Consider the following 27,534-nt stretch of genomic DNA (forward strand, 5'->3'; position numbering starts at 1 on the left):
ATGCTTGTAGTTTGCTGATTTTGATGATCAAGCAAGAGTTTTAACTCTTGGCATTCTCCTCAGTGCAAAGTTTTTCTGTGCTGAGTATGGGCAGTGGGTGCCTTTTGTCTCCACGTGCTTGTGCAGCTCTCACCTTTGCACCCAGGACTAGATCCAGATGTAGTTCTGTGCCTAAAAATGTTCAGCCCTTATCTGGTGGACATCTTCAGTAGATGCTTGCTGGATGAACAGGAACATGATTCTAATTGGCACTTATTCAGTGAATTCTCTTTTAATGTGCTTTAGGTGTATTTTGAATTGACTCCTTTTCATCCATTACACCCCTTTTACAGAAAATGTCTTCTTTTGCTTTTCTTCTCTGAAAGTTCACTTCACTTGTATATGAATCAAATGAGGATTACCAGATCTTTTCTTTTTGTGGTGACCCATGTTTGAATGGATAAAAAGTCAGAGTTATCGGTGTGAATATTAAGAAATCAATTTTTGTGGATTGTAAAGATTCTTTTATGGTTCAGTATCGTTGTCTCTTTTTTTTTTTTTTTTTTTTTTTTTTTTTTTTTTTTTTTTTTTTTTTTCTGAGACAACTGGAAAATAAATTAGGTCTGTTGACTTTTCTTAATCTGCTTCCAGTCACAGATAGCTTTAAATCCTTTTGATGGGGCCATTTTACCTTAGAAAAATAAAGACTGATCCAAGTAGAACTCTTGTGTTGCTAGGTTAAAAAAGCATATGCTTTTTTATGTATGCAAGGATTGTTTGGCTTTCTTATTCCAATAAAGTTCCATGTTGTAAATTGCTATGTTACCTATTTACTATTTAGCATAAGCAGAATCAAAAGGGTGCCATGAAAATAAATTGTCTTTTTGCTTCCTCATAACAGTATCTTGAAATGATCTGTGATTATTCTGTTCCTTCTGTGCTCTGCCTGTTCTTCCACTGCCCTCCCACACCCCCTTTTTATTCAAAGTTTTATTGTTCTTTTTTATTTCTAAAGTGTACATATATATGGATATATTATGGGATGGAGATTTTGGTTCCTGAAGAGGGTTTTCTTTTCATATCTTGCAATTGATTTTCACAGAGCAGGATTTAAAATGTCACTGGCCCTATCAGCTTTTCACTAAGTTATATAACTTCTTGATTTCTCAGCACTTTGTAAATATGAAATGCAGTAGCTGCAGCACAGATGAAGATGTCAGTTCTCATACATAACGTACTGTATCTAACTTTTCTCCTGTTTGTCACCTGTCATTTTATAGAAGGAAATTACTAACTTCTACCATATTAACATTAAAAGCTTTATATTCTCAGAATGTATGTGTTTTAATGATTTACTGAATTCCAAGCCTTTTTATCCCCTGCAGTATATATATACTGCAGAGTAAATGTAATGGAAGGTCAAGGAACTCTGTATTTTGTTCACATAAATTATGAGTACAAGATAAAATATCTTCTGGGCACCCAATTATTTTGGAAAAGCTGTGGGACTGGATCAGCAGGAGGTCACTGTAATGATAACTGCTGAGAAAAACACTGACTGGATTTCTGTCTGATTTTCGGTATTTCCAGATGAATCTTTGTGGTTGCTTTAAAATATTTCTGTAAAAATACAAACCTGGCATTAATCTTACAGCCAGACTGATTCTGTTATTTCTGGAGTTATTTTACCAAAACCAGAAATTTTTCTAGAGGGAATTAGTCTTTTAGACAAAATTTGGGAAGCATAAGAATTTCCCAATCCAAAGCTTGACTACTTCTGGATTTTGACTTTGTTGGAAAGTTGGGTTTTTTTTTGCCTAAACTATTATGAAAGTGGAAGTCTTGACTGCATGAAACACTGGAGGTCTGTGCTGAAGCAGTGAGGCTTGAGTATTTATACTCCCAGAGTTTCAAGGAGAGGACCCTGCCTGATACACGCAGCTGGAGCAGAGCCATCCTTCCAGTACAGCAGGCAGGAGCAGGATACGCTCAGTGAGGGCAGATACCAAACAGTGCCTCCATCCAGTCTGGGCAGGCAGGAGAGTGAGCAATTCTACTGCCTTTTTCCTTTTGACTTTTGTCTAAAGATTTACACAGGTTTTAATAGATGTGTTGTGTAGGAATTCCCTTTTGGTGCCCTCTGATCACGGGGTGGGAACCCTACATGGACACAGATAAAAGACGAAAGGCACTCTTCTCCTCGGGACCAAATCCTGTTTATTACAGGAGCCACCTCAGGTCCAGGCGACGCCTTAGGGGGTAACAGAGGCCGAGGTGTCTGGTGACATCCAGAAGAGGAAGAGAGAGTATCCTCCCGGTGGGGTTTTGAGCTCAGGGAAAAATGGGTGGGGCAGAACCAAGGGGCCACGTCCCATGGGACACAGGTGAGGAGAAGGGGAGGGGGGAGCAGGTCAGGGAGAGCCCATCACACCTGAGGCTTAGGGGGGGTGGAGGGAAGGGGAATAGACCAATGTGACATAGTGCAATATAAAAACTACTCAGTGCAAATTCCCAATCACCCAGTGCAAAACAACAACTAAATAACTATTTAGTGCATCACAACAGTGTTGTGCCACTAATATGCTAAGGAGTTACCCCCAAATTTACTGGGATCTGAACTAAATCTATATATATACAGAGGGCTGTTTAACAACATGAAGGGAATGGATTCTATTGCATTATATTCCAAAGTTCTTCCTATTTCTCACATTTTTCACATGTGAGATGAAAGGGGTTTTACCTTTCTGTGCCTAAGAGCAATTAGCAAAGCTTAGCCATAATATTTTGATTTCCTAATAGCTTCTTTTCATAGAAGATTAACCAAGGGAAAAAAACCAAACTTTGTTGAGATTAGTTAAATACATCTTGAAATACTGCCAATACTTCCTTTAAAGGAAATGTGATTTACTGATTCACATTTAGACAAAAAGCATCTGATTTATCTAACAGGACTTCTAAATCTTGACAGTTTTATTGCATGCATCTAAATGCAGCTTCCATGTTTTAGCTTGTACACTGTTTCCTTACAAATTCTGATCAGGTGGTTGTTTAACACTTCTGCCTTGCAGCTGAGCTCTAGTTAGGAAGCTAAATACACAAATGTTTCCAAACTCACTTGCCTCATTTAACATGCTGTGGCCTCATTTGTCTTCTGGGTTCTGGTTTTGATCCTTTGAAACTGTTTAAATCTCTCCTTGGCTTCCTTTTTTCACACTGTCAGGCACTAACTCTTCATCTCCTATATTTCTCTGTTCATCTATCTATTGAGGCTTATGTTTGATCATGGGGATCCTAACCTGGCAATGTCAGCCAGGCACCAGCCTTGAGGTGTTCTTTGTTCTGGACTAGGGAAAAAAAAAAAAAAAAGCAGCTTCACTGTGCTTTAATAAACCTAAGTTTAGTGCTTTTTGATTGGATTCTTCTTTCATTAATGTAATTTACTGTACCTGTAGATTGCCAGTGTCAGTGGGTGTAGGTGCAGTGCTTATTCTGCTCTCTGGACTTATTGATTTAAAAATTACAATAAAAAACACTGCAGGGAAACTGTGTTATACAATCTCTTGTTTCTATGCTTGTCCAACTCTATTTTGTATCATTGAGCAGAAAAAAATTAGGAAAAGATTGTTGCTTGTCACAGGCATAAATCTAAATGGTGGTTCAAGGGAAAGGTCATCCATGTCTGCTGGAGAGGACATGTCTTACTTGGGTATGAAACTGAATTATGGCTTTAGACTGTCTTCTTGAATCTCAGTGTGTGCTGCCTGTGAGACCCACTTGCAAAGGGAAAAGGCATGAGTGGTGGTGAGGCCCTTCCCAGCATACATGAGCTGCAGCCTGGGCAGCAGCCATTGCTGCCTCTACAGAAGCAGAGGTGGCTGCCTGGAGTGCTGCCTGTCTTCCTCTTCCTTCCTCTTCTTCCTTTCTTTGCCCCGGTGTCTCCCCCACCTGCAGCTGAAAGGTTAAGAAGATCCTCAATCTGTGGATAAAGCCTGGTCACCTCATTTTAACCTCTTGCAATGTCACTGCAGGGTGACACTGCCCTTCTGGGTGTCTTCTTCGCTTCTTGCTAGGAGCATGTTCCTTCCTGCTCAATCCACCAAGACTGCTCCTAAATGTCAAGGAGCTCCTCTATAAATCTCTGGGAAGGAAAGAATAAAATACTTGTACTTATTGCAGTGTGAATGCCCAGGCACTGTGGTCCCAAAAATCCTCCCCATGCTCCTGACAGAAAGTGCTATTACTGAAGACGCAACAGCTCAAACACTGCTGACCAGGGGAGTTTCATTGAAGCACAGGAACACAGAGGCAAGATGTGTCCTGAAAAAAAGTAAGGGAAAAGCTGAGAGGGATCATTTTTCTTTGGTGCTGTGCTGAAATGTTTTGCTTTCCAAGATCAGTGCCTTAAGGCAAGGATCTGAGCAGGCTTGTATCATCCTAGGCACATTCTTGCCTCTCAAGCATCAACTACTTCATGTTTATTAATGCAATTTCTTACAAGGCTTCTAAATGCTCTGCAACATAATCAGTATTTTAATATTTAAGTGTTTTTATGGTGTAATGGGTTGGTAGATAACTCTACAGAAGGATGCAAGCTTTCTGCTCTTGAACTTCAGCATGTGCATGTTCCTACTAAGGCGAGTGGTCTTTGGCAAGCGGTGACCTGCCTCCACAGCTGGTTCAAGAAATACAGTTCTGCTAGAGTAGGATGCTGAGAAGAGCCCAGGTACCTTCACTTCCTGTGAGTCAGATCTTTCTTTTTACTGTTGACATTAAAATTGACAGCTAGAGATTTACATCACATGTGTAAAAAAAATGTTGGGTGGTATCTCTCAATAAGCCACAGGGTGCATTAATGGTCACCTCCTTCCCATGATGGAGACAGCTGAACCAGCTTGCTGGGGGCCTCAGCATCAGGCAGGGACCTAAGGATGTCATGGACTCAGTAACCCTGTCAGGAAGCTGGGAGATCACTCAGGAATACACAACTGGTTTATTAAAGACTGAGCAGTAACACACTTCATCATGCTGCTCTCTATTTTAATTTGACTGGCAACATTTGTCAGAAGAAAGTTCAGCTTCTGCAAAAATGCTGGCAAACTTTATAACTGCAGTACATTATGTCAAGTTGGGTTTATTAAACACAAAATTTAAAAATTAAGCCTTTGGTCTGTAGATAACAAAATTAATATTATAACTTGTAAAATACAAGAGTACCTTCCTTTCTTAGGCAATATCCTTTCCTAATGCTAAACTATTATAAGTGGTATAGAAACAAGGTATAGATCTTTTTCAGGAAAAGTCTGAAAAATGTCTTTTGGTGTGCTTAGATATTTTTTAAAGGTAGATTTAAAAAAATATACAGCTTTTAAAGAATCTTACATGTTTATATAAATCTGAATTATGTAAGTACTGGAGAACATATTTATTTTTTCTGTGACAGCTGTAAATGGAAAGTCCACCCAGCCTGCTTGAAGGTTAGGTGAGAGGGACACCTGTGTCACCTCCAGCAGCCCACAGCCCTTGCACTGTGCACAGACATGGCCTCCCAGCAGGAGATGTGGTGGTGACAACATTTTCTGTAGTCTAGAAGTGTGGAATCCTCTGAACAGAGAGAGAGATAGCTCTCCCAGGATTTACCTGGGAATCTGTGAGTAAGCTCAGAGAAAAGAATGATAAACAATTCTTAGCTTCACTTGCTGCACCTGTTGTGCACATGTGGAATGTGTTGTGGAGATTTTTTTACCAAAGAGTGATTTCTTGATTGGTCACTGGTGATGGTGTTTGGATGGATTGACCAATCAGGTCTGTCTGTATTGGACTGTTAGCAAGAGTGATGAGTGTTTCTTAATAGTATGGTATAGCATAATAAAGTGATTGATCAGCCTTCTGGAATCATGGATTCAACAGTAATTAGTACCCGGCAGGGACCCCTGCTATGATATAGAAGTGCCTTATTTCCACTAAATGGCAAAAATCCAAATGAATCGTGGCATTTTTATGGAAGATGGGTATTTTAAATTAATGGAAATCAGCTAGCTTTATCTTCAGTGGCTTCTGGCAGCCAGTGATATGCTTTGATCATTGTGCATGCAATGCAAGCACATGTCTATGCCTGCTTGAGCCAATTCATTCTCTCTTGGGGATGCTCATGCCCTGCTTCCCACTCCTGCAGCTTCTGTGTCTCCTGTGGCTTCTGCTGCTTGGTGCAGCAGAGCTTCCCCTGGTGCACAGTCCCTTCTGCAGCCAAGGGGGTGTATCATCATCATTGTGGGCTGTGCCTGGAGGGTGAAAACATAAAGAAATATCTTTACAACCTTTATACTCTTGTGAACACAAAGTAAAAAGTTGTTGAAAAGGTTCCTCCTAATCCCACAAAACCAAGAAACAAAATAGTTGTGTAGGTTTTCCATTTGTTTTTAAGTAAGTAAGCAGTATTTCACAACCTATCTGTTCTGAAGTATGTTTCTCCTTTATATATAGATTCTCAGTACAACCTGTTATTAGTCAGCTTATGAAGGGGCATTGCTTATTTCTTAGGATGACAAGAAATGAGAATGTATATGCCCAAGATAGCATTTTCTCAAAAGGTGCTATTAACAGACTTCCTGTCTTCTATTTGTCTCTGCTGGGCCCTTCCTTACCGGGGCTCTGGATCTCCAGCTACTGTGCAGCTGCAGTGTCTGAAAGAGCAGAGTATGGGCTGGAATCCCCACTCAGCCCTCTGGGCCATTCTGGGAGCTCTGGTGGAAATGCCAGTACCTGCTTGGCCATGTTAAAGACCCTGGGTGAAAAGAGAAAGCTGGCTATACTTAATCAGAGCTCAATGCTTAGTGGAAGAGGGTCTCCTGACAGAAGGGTAGGAGGATAATTTTGTCTTAAGTATAAAATATTCATGTATATTTGAAGATCTTTATTTCCCATCTAGTATAGGCTAACCTGATTTATGAATAAGAAGAGCAGAAAGAACAAGAAAAATTTTTAAAACCTGTGTGGCCAGTACCTGGTGAAACACCCTCAAGTAAACAGAGCTTTAATTAACATGTTTTCAATGAAGGATGTGGTGTATAGATCAAATATTCAAAAAAGCCAAGCAATATAAAGCTCATTTTATACTGTCTAAGTGTTTTCTGCATGTTTCACTAAAATGCTAAAATGATACTTATTATTCAAAATACTTGAATTATGCATAAGTTTGAAGGCAAAAATTCAATTCTGCTTTGGCAATGATGAGGAAAGATTTCTCATTTTGCTTGGTCTCTAACTTTCCTTTGACAAGTTAGGTGTCTCCACAGAGATCTACCTGATATAGTTATATCCTGCAGAACACTCTGAGAACTGGTTTATGTTCCTAGCAAGGAGAAATTCTAGATGTTTTAGCTTCCTCATAGAGACTTCACCCAAAGGGCACTTCAGCCTTAGTACAAGGGTAAATCTTGTGGCTCAAGGAAGAAGATGTTCCATTTGGAGAGGAGCATGAGGAGAGCTTGGATGATTTCTTGTGAGATTTGTGTTTCTGCTGCCCTGGACTGACTCCCTCCTCAGCCCTGTGATCTGTTGGCAGCTCACAGAGCATGGTCTTTACACTCTGCAGCATGTCTTAATGCTCTCACCGAGGGCTCTCTGGCCTGCTGCAACTCTGGCCCCAGGGCTGTCATTCAGCTGCCAAGCAGCCCCGTGTTACCAGGCAGAGGCTGTCAGGAGACAAAGCAGGATGCCCTGCAGGAGGCTGAGGTCAGACCAAAAGGTCCCCACTTGCCTGGAGGCACTACAGCCTCAGGGCTGTTGTATCTGCCTGGGCTCAGATGTTGCTGGCTGGATCTCAATCACTGATGGTTTATTATGAATTCCCCTTTCACAAAATGCCTTTTTACCTCACTGAATTTTCAGTGGTGAGATCAGAATGTCTTATCCCAATTATATCTCATGGAATAGAGGTAATAATGACTTATAAATTAGTTTTATATTTCAAAAGAGGTCTTAAAGTTGTTTCAAGCTGTATGATTTACATCAAGGCAGAAGAATGTGCAGATTTGCATTTCCATATCTTGTGACAACCATATCCACAGTATGTTATTTCAACCTGAGCTGTGGTTGTCTGCTGTGCTGATGATTATTTGTTGAGATGGTAGAACTAGATCACAAAAACCTGTGGTACTGTAAGAGAATTGTAACTTTCAACCTGCTCTGCCATCTCTTTGAGAAGTTGAAAGGCCCTTTTCCTTCCAAATTTGACTACATAAATGTATGCAGGTTATGATTGCATATAGCACAGCAATCTCGGGAACATTAAGTGCCCAGGGGTATTGCAGCTGACTTGTAAACAACTTGGAAAACAGTCAAGCATAGGGCTGGAATCAGAAATGTAAATGCAATTGCCTGAATTAAAGTCCATGGATAAAACAGCTTTGTTGATGTATAAATTACTTGCAGCTAGCACAGAAAATAATTGATACTATGACAAAGTTAATTACATGGAAAAATATTATGAGTTTGTATGGCTTCACTGTAAGAAAGGTATTCTGTATGTCTAAGAGTATCCCATGGAGCTCCCAGACCACTGGATAAAATGGCCCTTGAAAACTCTCAATTCAGTGTATGGGAGAGAAGATGGTAGTGTAGAATGTGATCATCCACAGTACAGGATGTGTGCCAATCTCACAGTAATTTTCAGGGGAACAGGATCTGGGTGCTGGTTGCATAGACTATAATAAAACAATTTCAGAAACTTCTAACCAGGTGAAATAAAGACTTTCCTTAGAGATACAACCTTAAAATAGTCTGGACAGTTTGAATCCATCTTTATAAATAAAGCTGCAATAGATACCATCCTGCAGTATTAATGAGACAAACAAGAATGAAATAGAAATCATTATCACTTTTAAACCATTATGCAAAATTTTTCTGTGCTGAATATGACAGAGCTGGAAATTTCAAGACCCATGAAAATTGTACTGAAGTAGATTTGCATAATGCACTGGAAGAGCTTTTGTGAAAATGGAACTAGTGGGAGTTATTTAAATAACAGTATAGCAGCTATTAACAAAATAGTGAGATTCAAAATAGTAATTTACTTTACACATCTCTTCTAAAACATGTCCAGAATCAAGATATCTGTCAGCAAATAGTACAGCCTTGCAACCTACCTTCTCAAAATTCTGAAAGATCAAGAAATTCTCATCCCTGACAAAACACAAACCTTAGTAGCAGAGCATATTATTTCCACCATGTAAAGTAGCTGTAAAATATTATACAGCCATGGAGAAGCCATATGTTCTTGAGCTGTAAATCCTTGCACAGGCTTAGGCAGGAAAAGAAGAATGAATTGTATATGCTGTATATTTGAGTTGAATTATGTATTTAGTGTGATTGCTGCCATTTTCCTCTCCATCATCATCATCATCATAATCATCATCATCATCTGCCTCCCTCATCCTCCTGGATGTACATCTCCAGGCCCATGTGTGGTGTGGAAAGTGCTCTGACTCCTTTGCCCGTGGACTCACTGACGCTTCTCTCCCAGGCAGTGAGAATGCCTTGTCACACTTGAACCACAAGGGGATTCTGGATTCTCCCGCTTGGAGTTCATGGATCTAACCTGGCAGCCACCAATCTATATGTCTTCTGTAAATGATCCTCCAAGGGTTTACCTGTAGCAGTGCTGTCATGCTCCCAGGAATAATCACAAGGTTTGTGTTCATTTTTGTAACTCTTTGTTCTGTGATGGGCCCTTGAAACCCATGAGGCTCCAGCTTTGTCTATAAATCTTGTTAAAAGGGTGTGGGTTGCCTGTTCCACATAGAAAAAAAAGCAATTTTTCAATTATTTAGATACTATTCATCTTCTCCCTGAAGCCTGGTCACAACTTCTGTTTTGACATTGTCCTTTGTTATAGAGTGAGGGATGGTGGCAATTTTCCTGCATGTGCTGTGGCCATAAAAAAAAAAAGGTGGTTTTGGTTTGCTTTCTGGTACTCTGACGATTAACAGTTGCTGTGTCTTTGCGTGGCAATGTTTAGCAATGTGTATAAAGGGAAAAAAAAAGGGTGTTTTGTATGCTTCCTCTACTTGCTCAAATACATAATGCTGAGACTATAAAGCAAAATACGATATTGAAGTGCCTCTTTTTTTCATATAGCTCTCATGCCTGCAATGTTTTCTTTGCTGAAACTGTGCTCAGTGTTACATTGTTAATACATACCTGCCACTTTGAATTGCTTTGTGGGCTGAGTAGGTGTGAATTCATTCCTAATCCTTTCCTATCGCCTCCCATGTGAAGATCACATTGTGTTTGCTCTGTGCCGTCCAGTGATGTCATATGCTGCTTGCATTTTCTGAAAACTCTGCTGCATGATCAACACATTAAGGAACAGACTGAAGGGCTTTTCTGCAGGTTTTGGTTTGTTTACTGTGAGACTAGATCTAGCGCCGTCCTATATTCTAGTTTGCTCTGTGGTGTTTGGTTTCTTTTCCTCTGCAATTCATAATGGCCAATTCAGATTTGAATTGCAAGTTTGTTGCACTCGGTTGCCTGCAGTACTTGGTAGTGGATAATTAGTGATAATACAAAAGATGGAGCATGCACTGAGTGGCTCTTTCCCTGTGAAAAACCTCCACCTTCCCTGGCTCGGGGCTCGGGGAAATTGTTTGCTGAAGTACCTGCATGCTTCAAAGCCTCTAATGGATGCTTTCTGCCTGACTCATGTCTTTCTTTTCTGTACCGAGTGATACTTCTGGTCTGTACAATTATCTCTGTCATGTCAATTATATATACCACTCAAAGAAGTACTTAGCTGTGTTTGCTCCAAACATGTTGCTTGCCTTCCTTTGAATCTTCTGCAATTTCTGTCGGTGTAAAACCATTTACCTCTCCCTTTCTGATTACTGATGGCTGCAGAGATCCCTGGGCTGATTCCCTGCTGGTAATTCCTTCCCACAGTCAGTTTTGCCTTGCGCCATGAGGAGCCAACTCATCATCATCACAGGTGTTTACTTCTGTGCCAGTCTAATTCTGCTATCTTCCTTTTGGGAGGGGATGGCCAGAGCCATAACCAGGTCATATTCAAGAGCATTAAACAAAAGATTTTCTAGCAGCCATCCATGGCACTGCCTCATGCTGCAGGAACACAGAAGTGTCAGATGGTAAGTGGAGCCTGACTGCAGACCACAAGCCTTTTACTTGATTCCTCTGAATTGCCAAACCAGCTGCCCCAACTATTTTCAAATGCAGATTTCAGTCCTGGCTGTGGGGGACATCCAGTATGTCCATAGGAGAATAAAATAACTGTCTTGGGAGCTCTCTGTGCAGACGTCAGGGGGTTAGGCCTTCTCCTGTGTTTAAGTTGTCAACCTTTGTAGTGTTGGGTTTAAAACAGAAATTTGCCTGTTGTTTTTTTTTTTTTCAAAATCAGTTAAAACATAGCTGTCGACATCAGTTTGAATCACAGTTCTTGCTACAAAGAAATCAAATTCATAACCAGCTCTTCTGAGCATTCAAAATTCCTAAATGCATCTCTGAATAGTAAACATCGCTCTTCTAATGAAAGGTTTTGCTTCTCCTATTAACTGTGTAGTAAAATCTCTGCAATAGTCACAAGGGGCACAGAGAGTGCTTTTTTGTACTCAGCAGATAAGAATGAGCTAGGCTTTCCTCCAAATCTTTGTTGCAGTAAGGGATTTTTACTTAGAAATTTGCAAAGACTTAATTGTACAGATTCCCAGCTCCTGAGATGCTTCTTTTGGCTGTTTGTTTCCACCATAAATGGTTTCTTCTTTTTTCTTTTCCCTTTTGTTTCAGTCTGGACTTCTAGCCATGTAGGTTTTAGGTGCTTTGAAGATCTCTTTAGAAAATAGTGCCTTATTTTTTTTGTCATCCAGCTTTACAAAAATGCAGTTTGACATTGTAATATTAAAAAAGGAAAGCATGGATTTTGTTAGGAATGGAATAGGTTTGTGATAGTGAATGCCAGGAATGAAACCCTAATACTCATAAATCCTACAGCAGAGTTTCTGGGGAATTCACTAGCCCCAGCACTTCCTATATGTCACCTACCAAGCACCTGATGACTTTTATTTTTGAGGGAACGGGTAAGAAACTGCTCAAAGTGACCCATTCCTGGGAAGTGCCGCTGGGGAGCTCAGGGTGCCAGCTGGGCAGGAGGAGGTAAAAACATCTGTCAGGTGGTTTCTAAGATGCAGTAGAAAACTTTGCAGTTGTATGCAGAGGAAGGACAGAGAAATAAAGTGCAAGTTCAACAGCTAATCAGTGTATCTACCTACAGGGATGTCATATGACACAGCTTGGAGATGCACATTCCTCCTAGATTAACTGAATGAGCAAACCCTCAGTGATTAGTAACTAGAGGCTACTGAGAGGCAGATTTGGGTTTTGCCTCTGTTCAGTAGATTAGAGCTACCAAGGCTGCAGTGAAGGTTTTCAACAGCTGGAGTTACTGGGGTGAGCAGTATCATTGTCCTAGGAAAATACAATGAGATAGAAATGGAGAAAATGGGAGTTTAATGGCTTATCAGCAATAGTGCAATTGAACTACACAAACAGGTGCATCAAAGGTGTGTTTGAAAAGAGTTGTGTCAAACCAAGTTGCTGCTCAGCTGTGTTCCAAGCAAACACAGACCTGGTCACCAGCAGCTGAATAACCCGAGCTTTGGCCTTAGGATGTGTTGTCTTGATTACTTGTCAACAGCTGGTCCTTCAGAGTTATCTATGTTAGCTTCTCTGAAAGAGCCACTTTTGCTAGGAACGTGTCTGTGTCTTCTAACATCCCAAGGAGAGCACAACCAAAATCCACAGAAGCTGCCAGTAGCCAGAAGACAGCAGCAATAACCAGCTCAGGGTTCCTCTGTCCCAAAGGATGCAGATTTTCTTAGTTTTGTTGCGTGGTTTTCTCTCCCCTAGAGTTCCTATGGTTTAAGCATAGTTGCAGAAAAGGAAAGTTTTGCCACTTCTACTTCAGATCTCAGTCAAGTTAGGACTTTGTCCTTGCTGTCAGACAAGCATTTCCCAGCCCCACCTGTCTTTGCAGCCATTGTTATCTGGCTGTCTGCTGGGAGCTGCAGCAGCAGCATTTTGTGTCATACCAGGCAATATTGAAAGACCTGTGTTACCCATTGTTGAAAAGTTAGGTGAAAGCTAATACAAAATACATAGAGTAAAAGATAAAAAAGTTTTGCCACAGTATTTCTTGTAACTTTTATTTATTTTTCTACAAGCAGGCAGCTTGAAACAAAGGAAGAATGAGGAATGTGATCCCAAGGCATTTCATGTTCAGATTCTTTTCTGATGAGGAATAAATCATTTCAGCCCAGCTGTGCAGCCATAATATATATAAAAAAACCCAGCAGAAAACCCAAAACCAAGAGCAAGACAAAGCTAGTAATAAAGCAGGGTGTTGGAGAAGGGTCAGGCTTATGGAGAATTCATTCTCTTGGCTTCAAAATGCATGCAGAACAGACTTACTGTCAAGACATGTGGTCTACTGAAGATACAGTTCAAAGACTGCAGTGTTTTTTCAAACTATTTGCTAACCATGGCTGTATCAATATACAATTAAGGTAGGCTGAAGGAAGATGCATTAGAGTAAACTGCTTGGTTTTTGTCAAGTCATTGCCATGAAATTTTGTCTTTGCATGAACCTGTATCCTTCTCAGCTGACCCTGTTATTGCAGTCTGGATTAATTCAGAGCCTGTATCTTCTGTCTTTCCTGCCAACAAAAGCACTGTCACTATGGTCTCTCAAGAACAGTTTGACAATATTACATGCACTTGTTTGGCTGTCATGGTCCTGCTTTGTTAATTTTGGTACTTATTTCTTTGGAAGTCTTACTTTTAAATTATTCTCAATTGCAAGAATAGATAATTTTTCAACATTAATTTGCTACAAGCATTTCAACCAAGTCATTTATTAATCATAAGTCACTTGAGAAAGGCCATATGAAAATTTTACTGTGCAGATGACAGGTATTATTCCTTTATTCCTATGTGATGCTAGAAGAATAGACAGTGTATTTGTAATAACAATCTGGTGTTCCCCACAGTGCAGCAAGCTATTTTATTAGTTACCTCCAGACAGCTTTATTAATTGGACTGTCCTTCAGACAGCCTTGGTGGTGAAGAATGTGTTCCTAACACAGCTAAAAATATAAATCATAACAGTATTTTTCAATTTGTAATATTTATTTTCACTCACCTGATGTCTTCCTTTGGGGCAGAACATAGACTTGCATAATGCAGGACATATGTACCCTTATTGATCTGAAGGCCTCAGGATTATGAAGAGGTGCTGAACGCTTTGCAGCCTCTTTGCCCACAGCTATTTTACACAACACAGAAGCAATACTCTGCAATCACAGTGAAAGCTGTGGTCTGAGTTAGAGAATTACGTCTTAAAAACTAGTGATTTTCTTCTCAAAAATAATCCTTTAAATCTTCAAAGGTTTCTAGTGGTAAGGAATTGTAAAGACTTTTTATACCACCTGAGAGATGGTATATTCAACAATGTAGCAGAATAACATTATGATGGAAATAATTTTTGTATATGTTTTATATATAAACAGTGAATAACGCCATTTCACTGTTAATAACTCAATGAAATATTCCAGCCTTCATTTTAGGCAAATATATTTGACCAGCTGTAGGCTTAAAGCTAAAAGTGTTCAAGACAAGGTCCAGTTTCAGGAACATCATTTCAGGCAAAAGAGCTGTCTTTTCTTCTCACACAATGTTTACTCAGAGGATGCCCTGCCCATTCTTGATTTTATATGTATCAGTGCTCATAGTGCTGTTAGTTTATCCCAAGCTGTGTCTCCACTGACTCCATGTGCAGGTCCATTGACCAAGACCCTTCAAGTAAAGATAGTTTTATAACAGTGACAAGTTCTTCCCATGTCTGTAGGGCTGTTTGAAGAGCAAGTGCAAATGTAAGCAGCAGTAGTTGTTCATTTTTTCTCATAATGTCACTCTTATAAGTGTCATTAAAATAAGCTACTGGTGTTGCTGTCTGATCACAGTGCAGAGTTAAACCAGAAACTGTCAAGGCTGGATGCTGCCTACCTCAGAACTTTCAATGAGTTCTGGAGTAATTAAGGACAAACCAAGAAATATAACTCCAAAGGTGCAGCATCTAACTCAGAAAACCCATAAACCAGAATCTACCGGAGGCTGGAAAGATATCCATTGATGGACATGTTGGAGATATTAGTCTAGATGATGCCTTTGGAGATATTAGTCTAGATGATGCCTTTCTTATATGTAGGAGGGATAAATGTCCCAGTCAACCCAAACCTTCTGTGTGGAGTCATTGGAGCTGAGAACCACTCCTTCAAATGCAAGATACCCTGGATTAGTCCAGAAAAAGGTTCTAAAGTAATCTTATTGGAGACATAGAGAAGTTAATTTCTAACTGCCAATTTTCTAACTTCTAGTCCTTTCCCTGGACTAAGCAATACTCTGCATGAGTATAGTTATTTTGCCCTTGTAGTGTAATTCATAATATTCTACATACACATTGATACATTAACATAACTTCCGGAGGCTGATCATGACCTGTGTATTTTCTGACCTATTTAGAGCAGTTGTTACTATTATGACAATATTTAATCAGTTAATACCTTAAAGTAGCAGATTCCATTCTCAGTCCATGCTGTTTAATTGCAACCAATACCTGGAGAAAATGTTTGAAAAATAAGGAAGTGTAGAGTTAAGAGGAGGATGTTTAGCATTAAATTGTTAGCCTAATAAAATTATCCTCTAGCATTGCAGAACTTTATCATTTTACTTCACTTGCTTCAAAATTCCAGAGTTGTTATGATCCCTTCCTCTCAAATCAGTATTTCACTGTGAAGTCATAAACCTCTTTTATTCTAGGATCAAATAATGTAGTCATCTATATACATTTATAGAGTCCTAATTTAAGAAAAGTATTGACAAAATCCAATGTGTATGCTGTGAACTTCATTGTAACAGGTCATTTGTCTCTATTCAACAACCTTAGCAGCATAGTAACCTCTATTTTACATTGCTAGAGATAATGGAGACATCAGAACTATGGTGAGTCAGTGACAGGGGTGGACTCACCCCACTCCAAATTAGGGTTTGAGAGTTAGTTAAGTCTTTCGCTCAGAACTTTGATAACATATCTAGATCTGAGGAGGAGTTGAGAGTGATAAAGTAATTTGCCTCTACTTTAAAAAGGGTTTTGACAATGCCACAGAATATACTTTTGCACAAGTTGTGATGTTATGTCTGGATGTGTGTACAACTAGAGGGGTAAAAAGCCTAGAGAATAGTGGTTAATAATTCATACAGTACCTGTCTGCCAGTAATGAGTTAAACACTAATTTCTTCTGCAGAACAGAGAATTTATTTTCCTTTGTCCCCTGCTACTGCAGTGCAAAAATGATACCTGGGGTTAGTGGGATTCTTGACAAATAAGGTATAGAAAATATTGCAGAATGGGAAATGCAGTTGTAGAGCTACATCTGAATTCAGAAGATCATACATCAATTCTTTTCTCTCAAGGCTTTCAGCAACTTCGTGCAAATTATTTAATTTCTTTTACTCCCCTCATCTGTGGAAAATTAAGCCAAACACCTTAATGATAGGGTAGTGGTGGGCAGCTTGGCTTGGAAATAGATTAGGAACTGATCCTTCAAGCAGCTCTGCAGGCTGATCTGAGGGCAGTTTACTATTTGCAGCTACATGGGAGATGGACGTGCTGTAACTGATTTAGCAGAACCTGAAAGGGGAAATAAATGCAAGGCCTAATTTATCACTGTTGTTCCGTGTTCGGCTGTGACATGCATGAATTATTGTACAATGAACAGTAGAATATCACTGTTATTCTACACATAATCTAGGTATAGAATGATGATTAGTAATACTTTACTGTCTTAAATTGCCTTTAGGTTAAAGAAAAAGTCCCAGTCGGTGGATATTAGTGGGCCAGGATGCAACCCAGTGGCAGCTGAAGCTCAGACACCTCAGCCCAGCAAACCTTTACCTGCCACTCAGGCAGCGGCTTCCGAGGAGGAACAGGACAACACCACAAACACCCAAAGGCGCAACCCGCGGAGGAGTGACTTGAAGAGATATTACACCATTGGTGAGTTTCCTTTCACAGGAAAAAAATCAAATATGCTTTTTTACCAAAGTAGGGACTGTTTGTTTATTTGTGGTTTATTTCTTTTGCTTAATCACGGCTGGCTACTAAGTTTACAAATGCTCACAGTGAGCAATAAGTTATCATAGCTTAATGCTGATGTCAAATTGCTCTAAAGAGTTAACCTGCTTTATTTACCTGAATTCTTTCTTACTCCTTTTTTTTTTCTTTTCTTTTTTTTTTTTTTCTTTTTTCCATAAGAGGACCTATTGAAGAAGGCATAAAAGCAATTTTGAAAGGGATGCTTTAGGAAAAATGTAATTCTTACAATGGACTGCACTGGAATTTCAGCAGAGATTGTTTAGAAGGTTCCTGATTAGGAAGGATTTCCAGTTTGGAGAGGGAGGAGGCATACTGACTGTGAAGAATTTTTTATGGGGCTTATAGTTATCTTTTGCTGAATATTTTGGTTTTCTGGATTTTCATCTGGAATGTCAGCATCTACATGAGTCTTTAAAACAATCTTGGGCACCCTGGAATATGTTTTGCAGCCTGCTTCCCCATAAATAATTTCGAGATTGTGCTTGACTCCTTTTGGCAAGGTTGGAAGGGACCACAGTGGGTCATCTGGTCTGATCTCCCTGCTCAAGCAGGCTCATCCCAGAGCACATGGCACAAGATTGTGTCCAGATGGCTCTCGAATACCTCCAGTGAGGGAGACTCCACATCCTCTCTGGGCAACCTGTTCTAGTGCACGGTCACCTGCACAGTAAAGTTCTTCCTCATATTCAGGTAGAACTTCCCATGCATCAATTTCTGCTCATTGCCTCTTCCTGTTGCTTGACAATAGTTTGTGAGCTGTTGAATTATTGCAGTATAATGTGATTGTTTCTTCTGCTCCAAGGGAACTATTTACATATCTTTCACTTGTCTAAAAGATCAAGAAAAATGTGTTTCCTTAGACATCTTTCACTGTGTTATGTCTGATCCCTTGAAACTGGCTGTCATTGTAAGTTATGTTGCTTTTAAAAAAGAGAACTGCATTAGCAATCTACCCATTTTAATAATGAAATCTGTATTTTAAGTGGTGACTGACTGTATGTGTTTGCATTTTGTGATGCCCAAAAATTTTACTCTGTGGTGTTTTTTCTCCTATTTTCTTCAAATGATCTTACAGGAATATCAAAGATAAGCCAAGATTGCTTTATACGTGAAGCAGGATTTGGAATGCGGGGTGGGTTTCATAAGAGTAATAATGAAAGTAGAAATCCACCACATCATCAAAAGGAGTTCTAAATCTAATTCAGTATTAAAATGTATTATTGCCATTTTGACCATAGTTGAATATTTCTGAGAGCACCCAAAACACAGTCTGCATATGGAACTACAGATTAAGATTTGTGTTTATCTACTTGTTAAATTTGACTCACTGCAATTTCTTTTGGGACTCTTCACGCAGTCTATATTGTGAACTCCAGTCTATATGTGCTTTGAGTGATCACAGGGTCTGAGCCCTAGCTGCTAAGGATGTAATCTCTGTGCCAAAGTAACAGAATGTTGTTCATACATTTGAATAATTTGTTTGGATATTGTGCAGCACTTATTTGACAGACTTGTTGACTGGAAAAGGCCTCAGAAGTTTGCATAGTCTGATGTCCTGTTTAAAGCAGGACCTCAGCCAGCACCAGATAGAACAGCCAAGGCTTTGTCTTGCTGAGTTTTGACAGTCTCCAGGGGTGGATACTCCACTACCTCTCTGCCTGTCATGCTGGAACATGGACAGTGTGTCCATAGACAACAGCAGTCGTGGGCAACTTGCCCATAAACAGATGCTGACATTAGTGAACAACAGTTGCAGACCCTAGGGAAGTATGAGGGCAACAGACTATAGAAAGTGGCCAAACTTTCATGTTTTTTCCAAATATCATCTTCTGTTATCCTTGTACAGAGTATTGGGAGACTCCAGAGCCATCTGGACTGACCCACTATGGGAGAGATGTTGGTTTTCTCCTTTTATACATACAGCCTTGTCTATGGGACTTGTCTAAATCACAAAGATTAAGTTGCTAGAGCCAGTATTACTGCACAGTGCATTATGTCTTACTTTTGCTGACAGGCAAATTAAAGAGACAAGAGTTGCTCTGTATTTTCTCAAAGTTTGATAGCACACATTCCTAATGACTGTGAAAATGAATGGTTTAATCTTGGACAGCACAGTACTGATACCAGGTGAACACGTTTACTGTACTGACTGAGTTGCTCCAATATTGATTCTATAGCTTTGGTAACCTGAAAGAATAATTATCTTATTAGAACATATGTTAGTTTATGACCTATATCACCCTCTTGTCTTAAAATAAATTTTCTGTGACTTGTCTCAAAAATAATTTCTGATAGTTAAAATATAATAAAATAATTTGTTACTTTCTGAAGACGAATGTACTGACACACCTGTAACAGACCCTTACTCTAAAATTGAAGAAAAACCCTCAGATTCCTGTGATGTTTTGTGTATGATTGGCTGTTATATAGCATAAACAAGCACACTAGATCTGTGGCTGACTTAATACAATTACACAGAGGTTTACCTTGTTCTGCCCTTGTTTTCATGTTGTTCTACTAAAAGCAACCTGTGTTCAAGATCAAGTAAATGGATTAAGAAAATATGTTAAAGAAGTAATGCTCTCAGCTGATTTTTTATTTTATTTTAAAATTAGCATTCTGTTACATTAACCTCAGAACAAATTGGCAAATGGTAGTGTTTGTGACAGTGAGTAACTGAGCTTGAGCTAACAAGCACCAAATGTGTTTTGTGTTACTCTTTTGCTCTTTAAGAATTTATTTTAAGTAATTATATGATGTGTAAACTACTTTATAGATATGACAACTGAGTTCCAATACATTAAAAAAAGTATCACATCTATGTTTAGACTTGTGCATATAGACAGTTTGTGCTTTAAAATGGAACTGTCAGCATCACGTTGTCTATTAAATGAAAACTTACTTCAGGGACTAGCTGGATTTGTTAATATCTGCCCATTTTATTAAATAGCCATGCAACTTATGATTATGTATAAGGAATATGTAACCAGTTTTACTTTATCAATTCATGGGAAGCATTAAAAAATCAAAGGTATTTTAAAAATATGGAGTTTTTTTGATTTGGCTATGCAGGAAGCACTTCAGAGATCTTTCTATAAATCAGACTCTGCTTTGCAGATCCAGAAATGTGAGCATTTACCTTGCACAAATATTCTTTGCAGAAGAAATTGTAGCAGCTTGTGTATGCTTGCAGCTACTGTGAGTAGGCACAGGCAATTGTCTAAGAGGTTGTGTTTGTAAAGGCTCTCTAGCATCAGAATATTTTTAAATTTTTTTTCGACACCTTATGTGCACACATATTTACCCAGACCTTCCAAAACTGATTGAGTAATAAGGAAGGAATGTCTGGTAATTCCAAGAGATTTTAAAATTTCATCAGCACTGCTCCTACTTTAGACAGCTATAAACAAGTCACTTATTTTGCATTTCATCTTTTCCACAGACTACACTTCAGGTGCTTTCCAAACTTAGTGAGTCTAGTTGCACTTTTTAAAAGTGGGGGAAAAAGTAGGTAAGAAAGAGAAGAACTGATAGGAATAGGCAAAGGGGAACAAGTTGTATGCTTAGTTGAAATGAAATAAAAAATTAGAGTCAGTGACAGGGATAAATATCTCTTCCATATGGCAGGCTCAGCAGGCAGGAAGGCTCCAGCACCTCCAGTGCTGAACTGGTGTGAAGAAATTGAGTGGGAACCTCTAGATTAATAAGATGAGTGTAGGAAAAACAGTCTGCATGGTGGGTTGGATGAAGTTTTTTGGAGAACTCTAGAAACAGCACCCAAGACATTTAAAAATAAAAAACTAAAATTAGACTTTTTAGATGCTTCATACACTTAAAAATTCAGGCCATTTATTTCTGAAGTGCTTTTTGTTAAGCAGCTCCCTCAAATGAGAAAAAGAAGGTGCCTGGGTCTTCAGCACTCTGAAAAAGGGGCTGGAATATTAAACAATGGAGAATGATATGGGTAACCTGAATTCAAAGCAGTAAGGCTGTATCAGCTTAATGCCCTGTCCAACTACAAGAGCTACAGCCATTCTTAGGTGGCTGCATCAAAGCTGTGCTGTTTGTAGGACTCAGCTGAAGGGTTGTAGGACTGTACTTTACAGTATGCTGCCTCAGGATATACTTTTAGCAATTTATTAAGATGAATGGAGTAGTTAATGTTACCCTACAGAGACATTTGAGGTGTATACTCAGCTGTGCAAGCCTGGTTTATCGTGCTTAGATACCTCTAAAAGGACATACCCAGTGGACTGCCTACCTAATAAACCTAGTTTTGTAGATGTAAAAGGCCTCATTTTGTTTTATTTGCCATTAAAATAAAACTGCAGCACTGCCATAGAGTAAATACATGATTTAAAAATAAGAAGGTTGCATAAAAATATTCTTTTGATCAGGCAAAAGCAATGATGAAAAAGGACAGAAGTTCATACTAAAAAATGTTATAGTACAGTATTGGTGGGGAGATGAGGAATGCAGGTTTTTTTTTTTTTTTTTTCATTGTATCTTCTAATAAATGCCTTAATGCAAGTGTTGCTGTGCAGCCTCTTCCTAGCACAGCTTATTTCATTTGGAAGACAACTATCAACTGCCTCAGGAGACATCTTTTGTTGGCACAATCTCTGTCATCAGTGGAAGGTGTTGCTGCTACAACTACACACACTTAGTCGTTTAGACAGAATGCCTAAGTATGTCTATGTGCACATAATATGCGGCATGAGGACACTTGAAAAATACTAATTGCCAAAGTTCCCTTCCCTGCAGTGGTCCATTTTTTAAAAAGTTTATTTCATATTCCACTTGCTAAAAAAAAAAAAGAAAAAAGGAAAAAAAGAAATAAGCCTTTTCTCCTTCATACTCTCTTGCAAATGGAGCCAGTAGAATTCTTAACAGAGAAAATATTTTCTGCTAGCTTAACCTTGCCATATTAATGCTCTGAATTAACTAATATAAAATCAGTGTGGAAGAGAAATTAAGCTTTTGGGATAAGCAAATCTGAATAAATACATATTAATTGACTAAGTTTCCAAAGCAATTGTCTAGTAGCTAATGCCAAAGTGATAACTTGGAAAAGACTGATTTTCATGTGGGTTCCTAATCTTGTTTGTAAGAGACAAAGTTTCATTGGGAAGTTTCTTCAAATTTAGTTGGGATTAATTTAGTCATAGAATTACAGAATGGTCTGGGTTGAAAGGGACCTTAAAGTTCATCTAGTTCCAGCTCCTTTGCCATAGGCAGAGACACCTTAACACCAGACTGGGTTTCTAAAAGCCCCAGCTTGGCCTTGAATACTTCCAGGGATGGGATGTCCACACCTTCTCTGGGTAATCTGTGCCAATGCCTCACCATGCTCATGAAGAATTCTCTCTAGTACCTAAACCGAGCCTCTTTTAGTTTAAAGCCTTGTCCTATCACTACATGCCCATGCCAAAAGTCCCTCTCTGTTCTTCTTGTAAGCTCCCTTCAGGTACTGGGAAGTTGCTGTAAGATTTCCCTGGAGCCTTTTCTTGTCCAAGGCTGAACAACCCCAACTGTCCCAGCTTGTCTCCATAGGAGAGGTGCTCCAGCCCTGTGATCATTTTGGTGTCTCTCCTTTGGATTCGCTCCAGCAGGTCCCAGAGCTACTGAAACACTACTCAAGGAGGCGTCTCAGAGAGTGAGCTAGAGTGACAGAATCACCTTTCTTGACCTTCTGGCCACACTGCTTGTGATGAGGCCCAGGATACCTGTGGATTTCTGGGCTGTGAGCGCACATTGCTGGGGCATGTTGAGCTCCTTATCAACCAGCACCCCCAAGTCACTACTAATAATTTAGTACTTCTAAATGTATTGATGTGAAAAGAAGATAGATATTCCAAAGAATTGAATGCATATAAGTTATATGTTAAATATAAGTATGTAAGTTAATTTAATGCATATAAGTTACAACTGGTTACAGGAATTATTACTAATGCACAAAGCTGTATAAAACACTGTTTATAAAGTGAGAGTATAATAGAGATGATTTTATGGGGAAACCTAAAACATAAATTTTTTTTAAGTGATTAATAAATCCATTCTTCCTGTTATGAAAGGAAGAACTAAATGAAAAGTGATCAGCTATTATTTAGTAGATACAATTATGCCTAACCTTTGTGGTATATGCTTTCCAGTGAGTCTGTTTACACCGTAACTGTACCAATGATTTGGAAGCATAAATAAATATCATATTGTTTAGATATGCAGTAGATTAATTTTCTTGCTGTTTGCATACATTCCAGTTTGCGTCCATAAAAATATTACTTTTAAAAAAGTCAGAGATATCTGTTTAAATGTGAATTCATACACATTTGTTACTAAATTTATATGGTGTCACAGAATCTGCCAATATAAAATTAATGTGTGGCATTAATATCAGTTCAAGTGGTGATTTCATATCTCACTGATCTCTCACCCTGCTGGAGCTATTGGAGCTGCTGTGAGAGAGCTAGTCAGACATTACAGTGAATCTGCTATTGGACTCAAAACTGGAAAAGGACAACATTGATCCACCTGAAAAGCTTATTTACAATCAAGCTGACAGTTTTATGGAGTTTACCTTATGGGACTACCCTCTATCGAAGTCACTGTTTAAAAACAGAGTTAGGGGGTTGCCTCTTACCTTCTCCTCTAAAATAGGCATAAAACTTGTTTGAAAGACAGACATTGTGACTTGTGGTACTCTTGTTTTCAGTGTGCCAACCTCTTCCTGCTCTGCAAGATTTTATTTGAGATGCTCTAGAAAGATATTCTTTTTAGAAGACATTATCTGATATTTGGTGTATTTACTAGAGAGGTTTTCCTGCAAAGAATACTTCACTTTCTTTCCAAATAACATTCTTATAATTTGGCCATTGAATATATTTGCTTCTACTCTTCTGCATAATTGAATGTGGTTCCTTTTTGTAGTGGCTCCCAAATTACTTTAGTTATTTGTTGCTGATACTAGCAAAGCACACAACATACATAGGTATATTAGCTGTTAGATAACTGGTGGAGTTTGATGCAGTAGGTGCTGTAAATTTCAGCTTCATCTTCTCCCTTTTAGAGAAGGACAGATGGGAGATGGAGCTTCCAACTCTATCTCAGAGGATCCAGATGCTGCTTGGACACATTTGCAGAGTTTGACTCTGTCCCATTCACTCCACTTATAATTTCTTTATTGAACACTCAGTACTTTTTGAAAAACATCATTCTGACTGCCTTCTTTCAAATATGTTTTCAGAAACTTTTAGAGGAGGAGGCTATTTTCCTAGCACCTCATTACCTGTTTGTGAGTGATAAGGAAAGGGAAATAATTTGTGGAATGTGTGGATAATAAGGAAAGTGTCTCTCATAGCAACAGTAACTATGCAAAATCCTTACTCATTCAACCTTTCTGAAGATTTTTATTAGTGATTCAGATCACATAGCTACTCTGGATGAGCAAGCAAGCATTTATTCATGTCTTTGTTTTTCTATTTTTTAGTATTTCAAACTTGGAGCCATTACAAGCCACTTTTTAATGTTGTATCCTTCTTTTGTCCTTTACAGATACTCTGCATATCCTTTGAATATAAATTAGTTCTGAGCTATAGAGACAGCATCCACCAGAAATGTGATGCTCATTAATGTCCTTTCATCTCAGTATTTCCCTTTTCTTAGCATCTGGTTTTGGTTTTAATCATATAGAATGCTATCATATCATCTGCTGAGTCATTTTGGACAAGAAATATTTCAGGATTTTCTAATTTTCTTGCTTTACGTCAGGATAAAGTTGAAATCTTTTATAGTTCTGTAGGCAAGCTACCCAGTTTGCAAGATCAGCTAATCATGTGTACTCTTGGGATACTAAAATTTGAATCTCTGGGGGAAGAAAAAAAATTTGGTCTGACCCATAAGCTCTCAGCTGTTAGAGGTTGCATCACCCTCAGTCTCTCTCTCATTGGAGATTTTCTGTAGAAGAGAAAAATGACTGAAAAAAAAAGGACATGATTTCTAACATAGTGTGACAACCAGTCTTTTGAGTACTGGGAAATAGTAAAGTCTTCCTCCTAGCAGTACAAGAACAAAGAAGGAAAATACTGATTCAGTGCTGAAATACCTGGGTGATTTAGTGCTAGCAGAGGCAGATAGGACTGAGGCTTTTGAATCTGGGGGCATAGTACTGGGAGAATGATTATTACTGGTAGTGGAAAAGGGCTAAGTCAGTGATTCTGAAAAATATCTTGATCCATAGGAGTTGATGGGACCCATTGGAATACATAGTAAGGATGCTGAAGGAACTGCTGAGGTCATTGTGAGGTTCTCATTGTTGAAAAGTTATGGAGATCATGGGAGACCCATGACATTTTGGAAAAGGCAAATGCTAAATTCCTTTTCAAAAAGGGCCAGAAGGATTTTCCAGGCCTGGTCCACAGGTTGTTCAGCTTCACTTCTATTGGTCATTGTCTTCCAGAGCAGCCCTGTGTCCATGTTGGAGCACTATGGCCTAGGTGGTTGGACTACTTCATGGCTGGAAAAAACTCTAAAGACAGCAGTCACCAAGATCATCAGGGGCTATGCGATGATGTGATGCCCTTCAACGTGTCCCTTTTCCAGCTCCCTCGGTTGTTGGAGGGAGCTGGAGAAGGGACACGTTGAAGGGCACCTTACAGCAGCCTGTTGCTGTCTGCAAACCTCTAGTCTGCTCTTTGCAGTGGTGCAAGGCAGGAAATGGCACATAGCCAGCCTAGAGATTGAAATATAAGAGGTTTAGACTTAACAGAAGGAAAAACTCTTTTCCCCCAGCGCATGAGAATGTACAAAGAGGCTGTGCTGTCTCTATCTTTAGAGGTTTTTAAGACCCAACAACTCAATTTTCTATAAGTAAAAGGAATGTTAGCACACCAAAGCACCTGTTGTGCTTATTCATATTTTACTCATTCTGAAATCAAGTGCAATTTTTCCAGACAGCTCGATAATTCTATATAGCTAAAAAAATGCAATAAAATTGATTATAAAAATTTGTTATTTTTTATTTTTAAAATAAAGTTTAAGGTAGCTGAATTTTTCTGATTCTCCACTCTCAGGAAAAAAAAAAATAAAAGGTCTTAAAATATTATGGAAGATCTCTTGGTCTCTTGTGATATTTCTGTTTTAGTGATTGTTTCACTTCTCTGTATATATATCATGAAAGCTATGATTTTGGGGCATTAATCAGAAACTCTACTTTATTGATGGTGTCAAATGTCCCCATATGTTTTTTACTTGTTCCCTTCAACTTTCTTGAAATCCATAAAAAGCGTTCAGAGATGAGTGGTGTGAGAGTGGAAAAAGATATTATGCAAAGGATCAAACCACAAATACTGCTGGAAACCTGTTTGCAAAGTGACTTCCTGACCCTTAGAAGCCAACACTGAGATGCTGAATGAAGCCATTGAGTTTCCTTGCATACAGCTTACATATATGCGTGAGCATGAAATCTAAGGTCAAAATCTGATCTTATTTATTGTAGAATAACTACACTGAAACCAAAGTCAGTCTGGAATAAAGTGACCAAGTCCAGCTGTGCAGGGACGCTGATCCTGAGGCACGACCCACCTCAGTCTCCACCACCCGGTGGCCTGTGCTGATGGGGTGGGACCGTCTCCCTCCTGTTCAAGGAGGTTGTTTTCCTGTGAGAATGATCCAATTCAAAGATCTAATTCAAGCCATTTATACTGTGCCAGAACAGACCTTACCCATTGCCTTATATTTATGGGTCCTACACATGAGGGGCTACCAAATACCTTGCAGCATGCACTGGGCTTCAAACAAACTGTCATTTTAGGTCTTCCTTTTTAATAAATTTTTACCCTTTCTTGTATTAGTGTGATTATTTATCATATTATTTTGCTAGATGTTCCTAGATAAATATTATTACTAGATAAAGATTTTGCTAGATAAATAAGAGTCAGATGCAATTTTCAGGAGACAGTTCTTCTGAGTTAGGATCGCATCCAGGACAGCTTGCTGTGAAGGTCCTTTTGGATTTTAGCAAACTGGCTTGTTTTGCTTCTTTCCCTCAAAAACATTATGGGAACTGAGTGTTGTCGCTAAACCCTGATTTTTATCTTGAACCAGGAAAAACGGTTGGATTTTATGATGGAGTTATTGTACTGTTGAACATCCCACAATTTTAGAGCATTAGTATGCACATAGCGGTATACAAAGACTTTACAAGCATAAAATATTCAACATGTACAAAAATTCTTTTTATAAATTTAGATACTAATTGGCCAGATAAGCTCATGAAAACTAAATAGTAGCAGCAGCCTGCTATGTTTCCAATGAATCTCATTAATTAATATGCTTGAGAGATT

General features: G+C 38.9%; 1 protein-coding gene across 3 annotated transcripts in view; it reads left to right on the top strand.

Moving 5' to 3' along the window:
- Positions 1 to 9,531: 9,531 nt before the first annotated feature.
- The window catches only part of OXR1 (oxidation resistance 1), a 138,406-nt gene continuing 120,403 nt past the window's right edge, over positions 9,532 to 27,534 (top strand). For 2 of the 3 annotated variants that reach the window (XM_053947733.1, XM_053948499.1), the window contains exons 1-2: positions 9,532 to 9,665; positions 16,899 to 17,095. In XM_053947733.1, the coding sequence (XP_053803708.1) occupies positions 9,607 to 9,665; positions 16,899 to 17,095 (256 nt within the window). In that variant the 5' untranslated portion in view covers positions 9,532 to 9,606. The remainder of the gene's footprint in view (positions 9,666 to 16,898; positions 17,096 to 27,534) is intronic. The other variant, XM_053950064.1, reaches the window with a different exon arrangement.

This window comes from Vidua chalybeata, chromosome 1 (genome assembly GCF_026979565.1).
Source record: "Vidua chalybeata isolate OUT-0048 chromosome 1, bVidCha1 merged haplotype, whole genome shotgun sequence".
NCBI classification, from domain to species: Eukaryota; Metazoa; Chordata; class Aves; order Passeriformes; family Viduidae; genus Vidua; species Vidua chalybeata.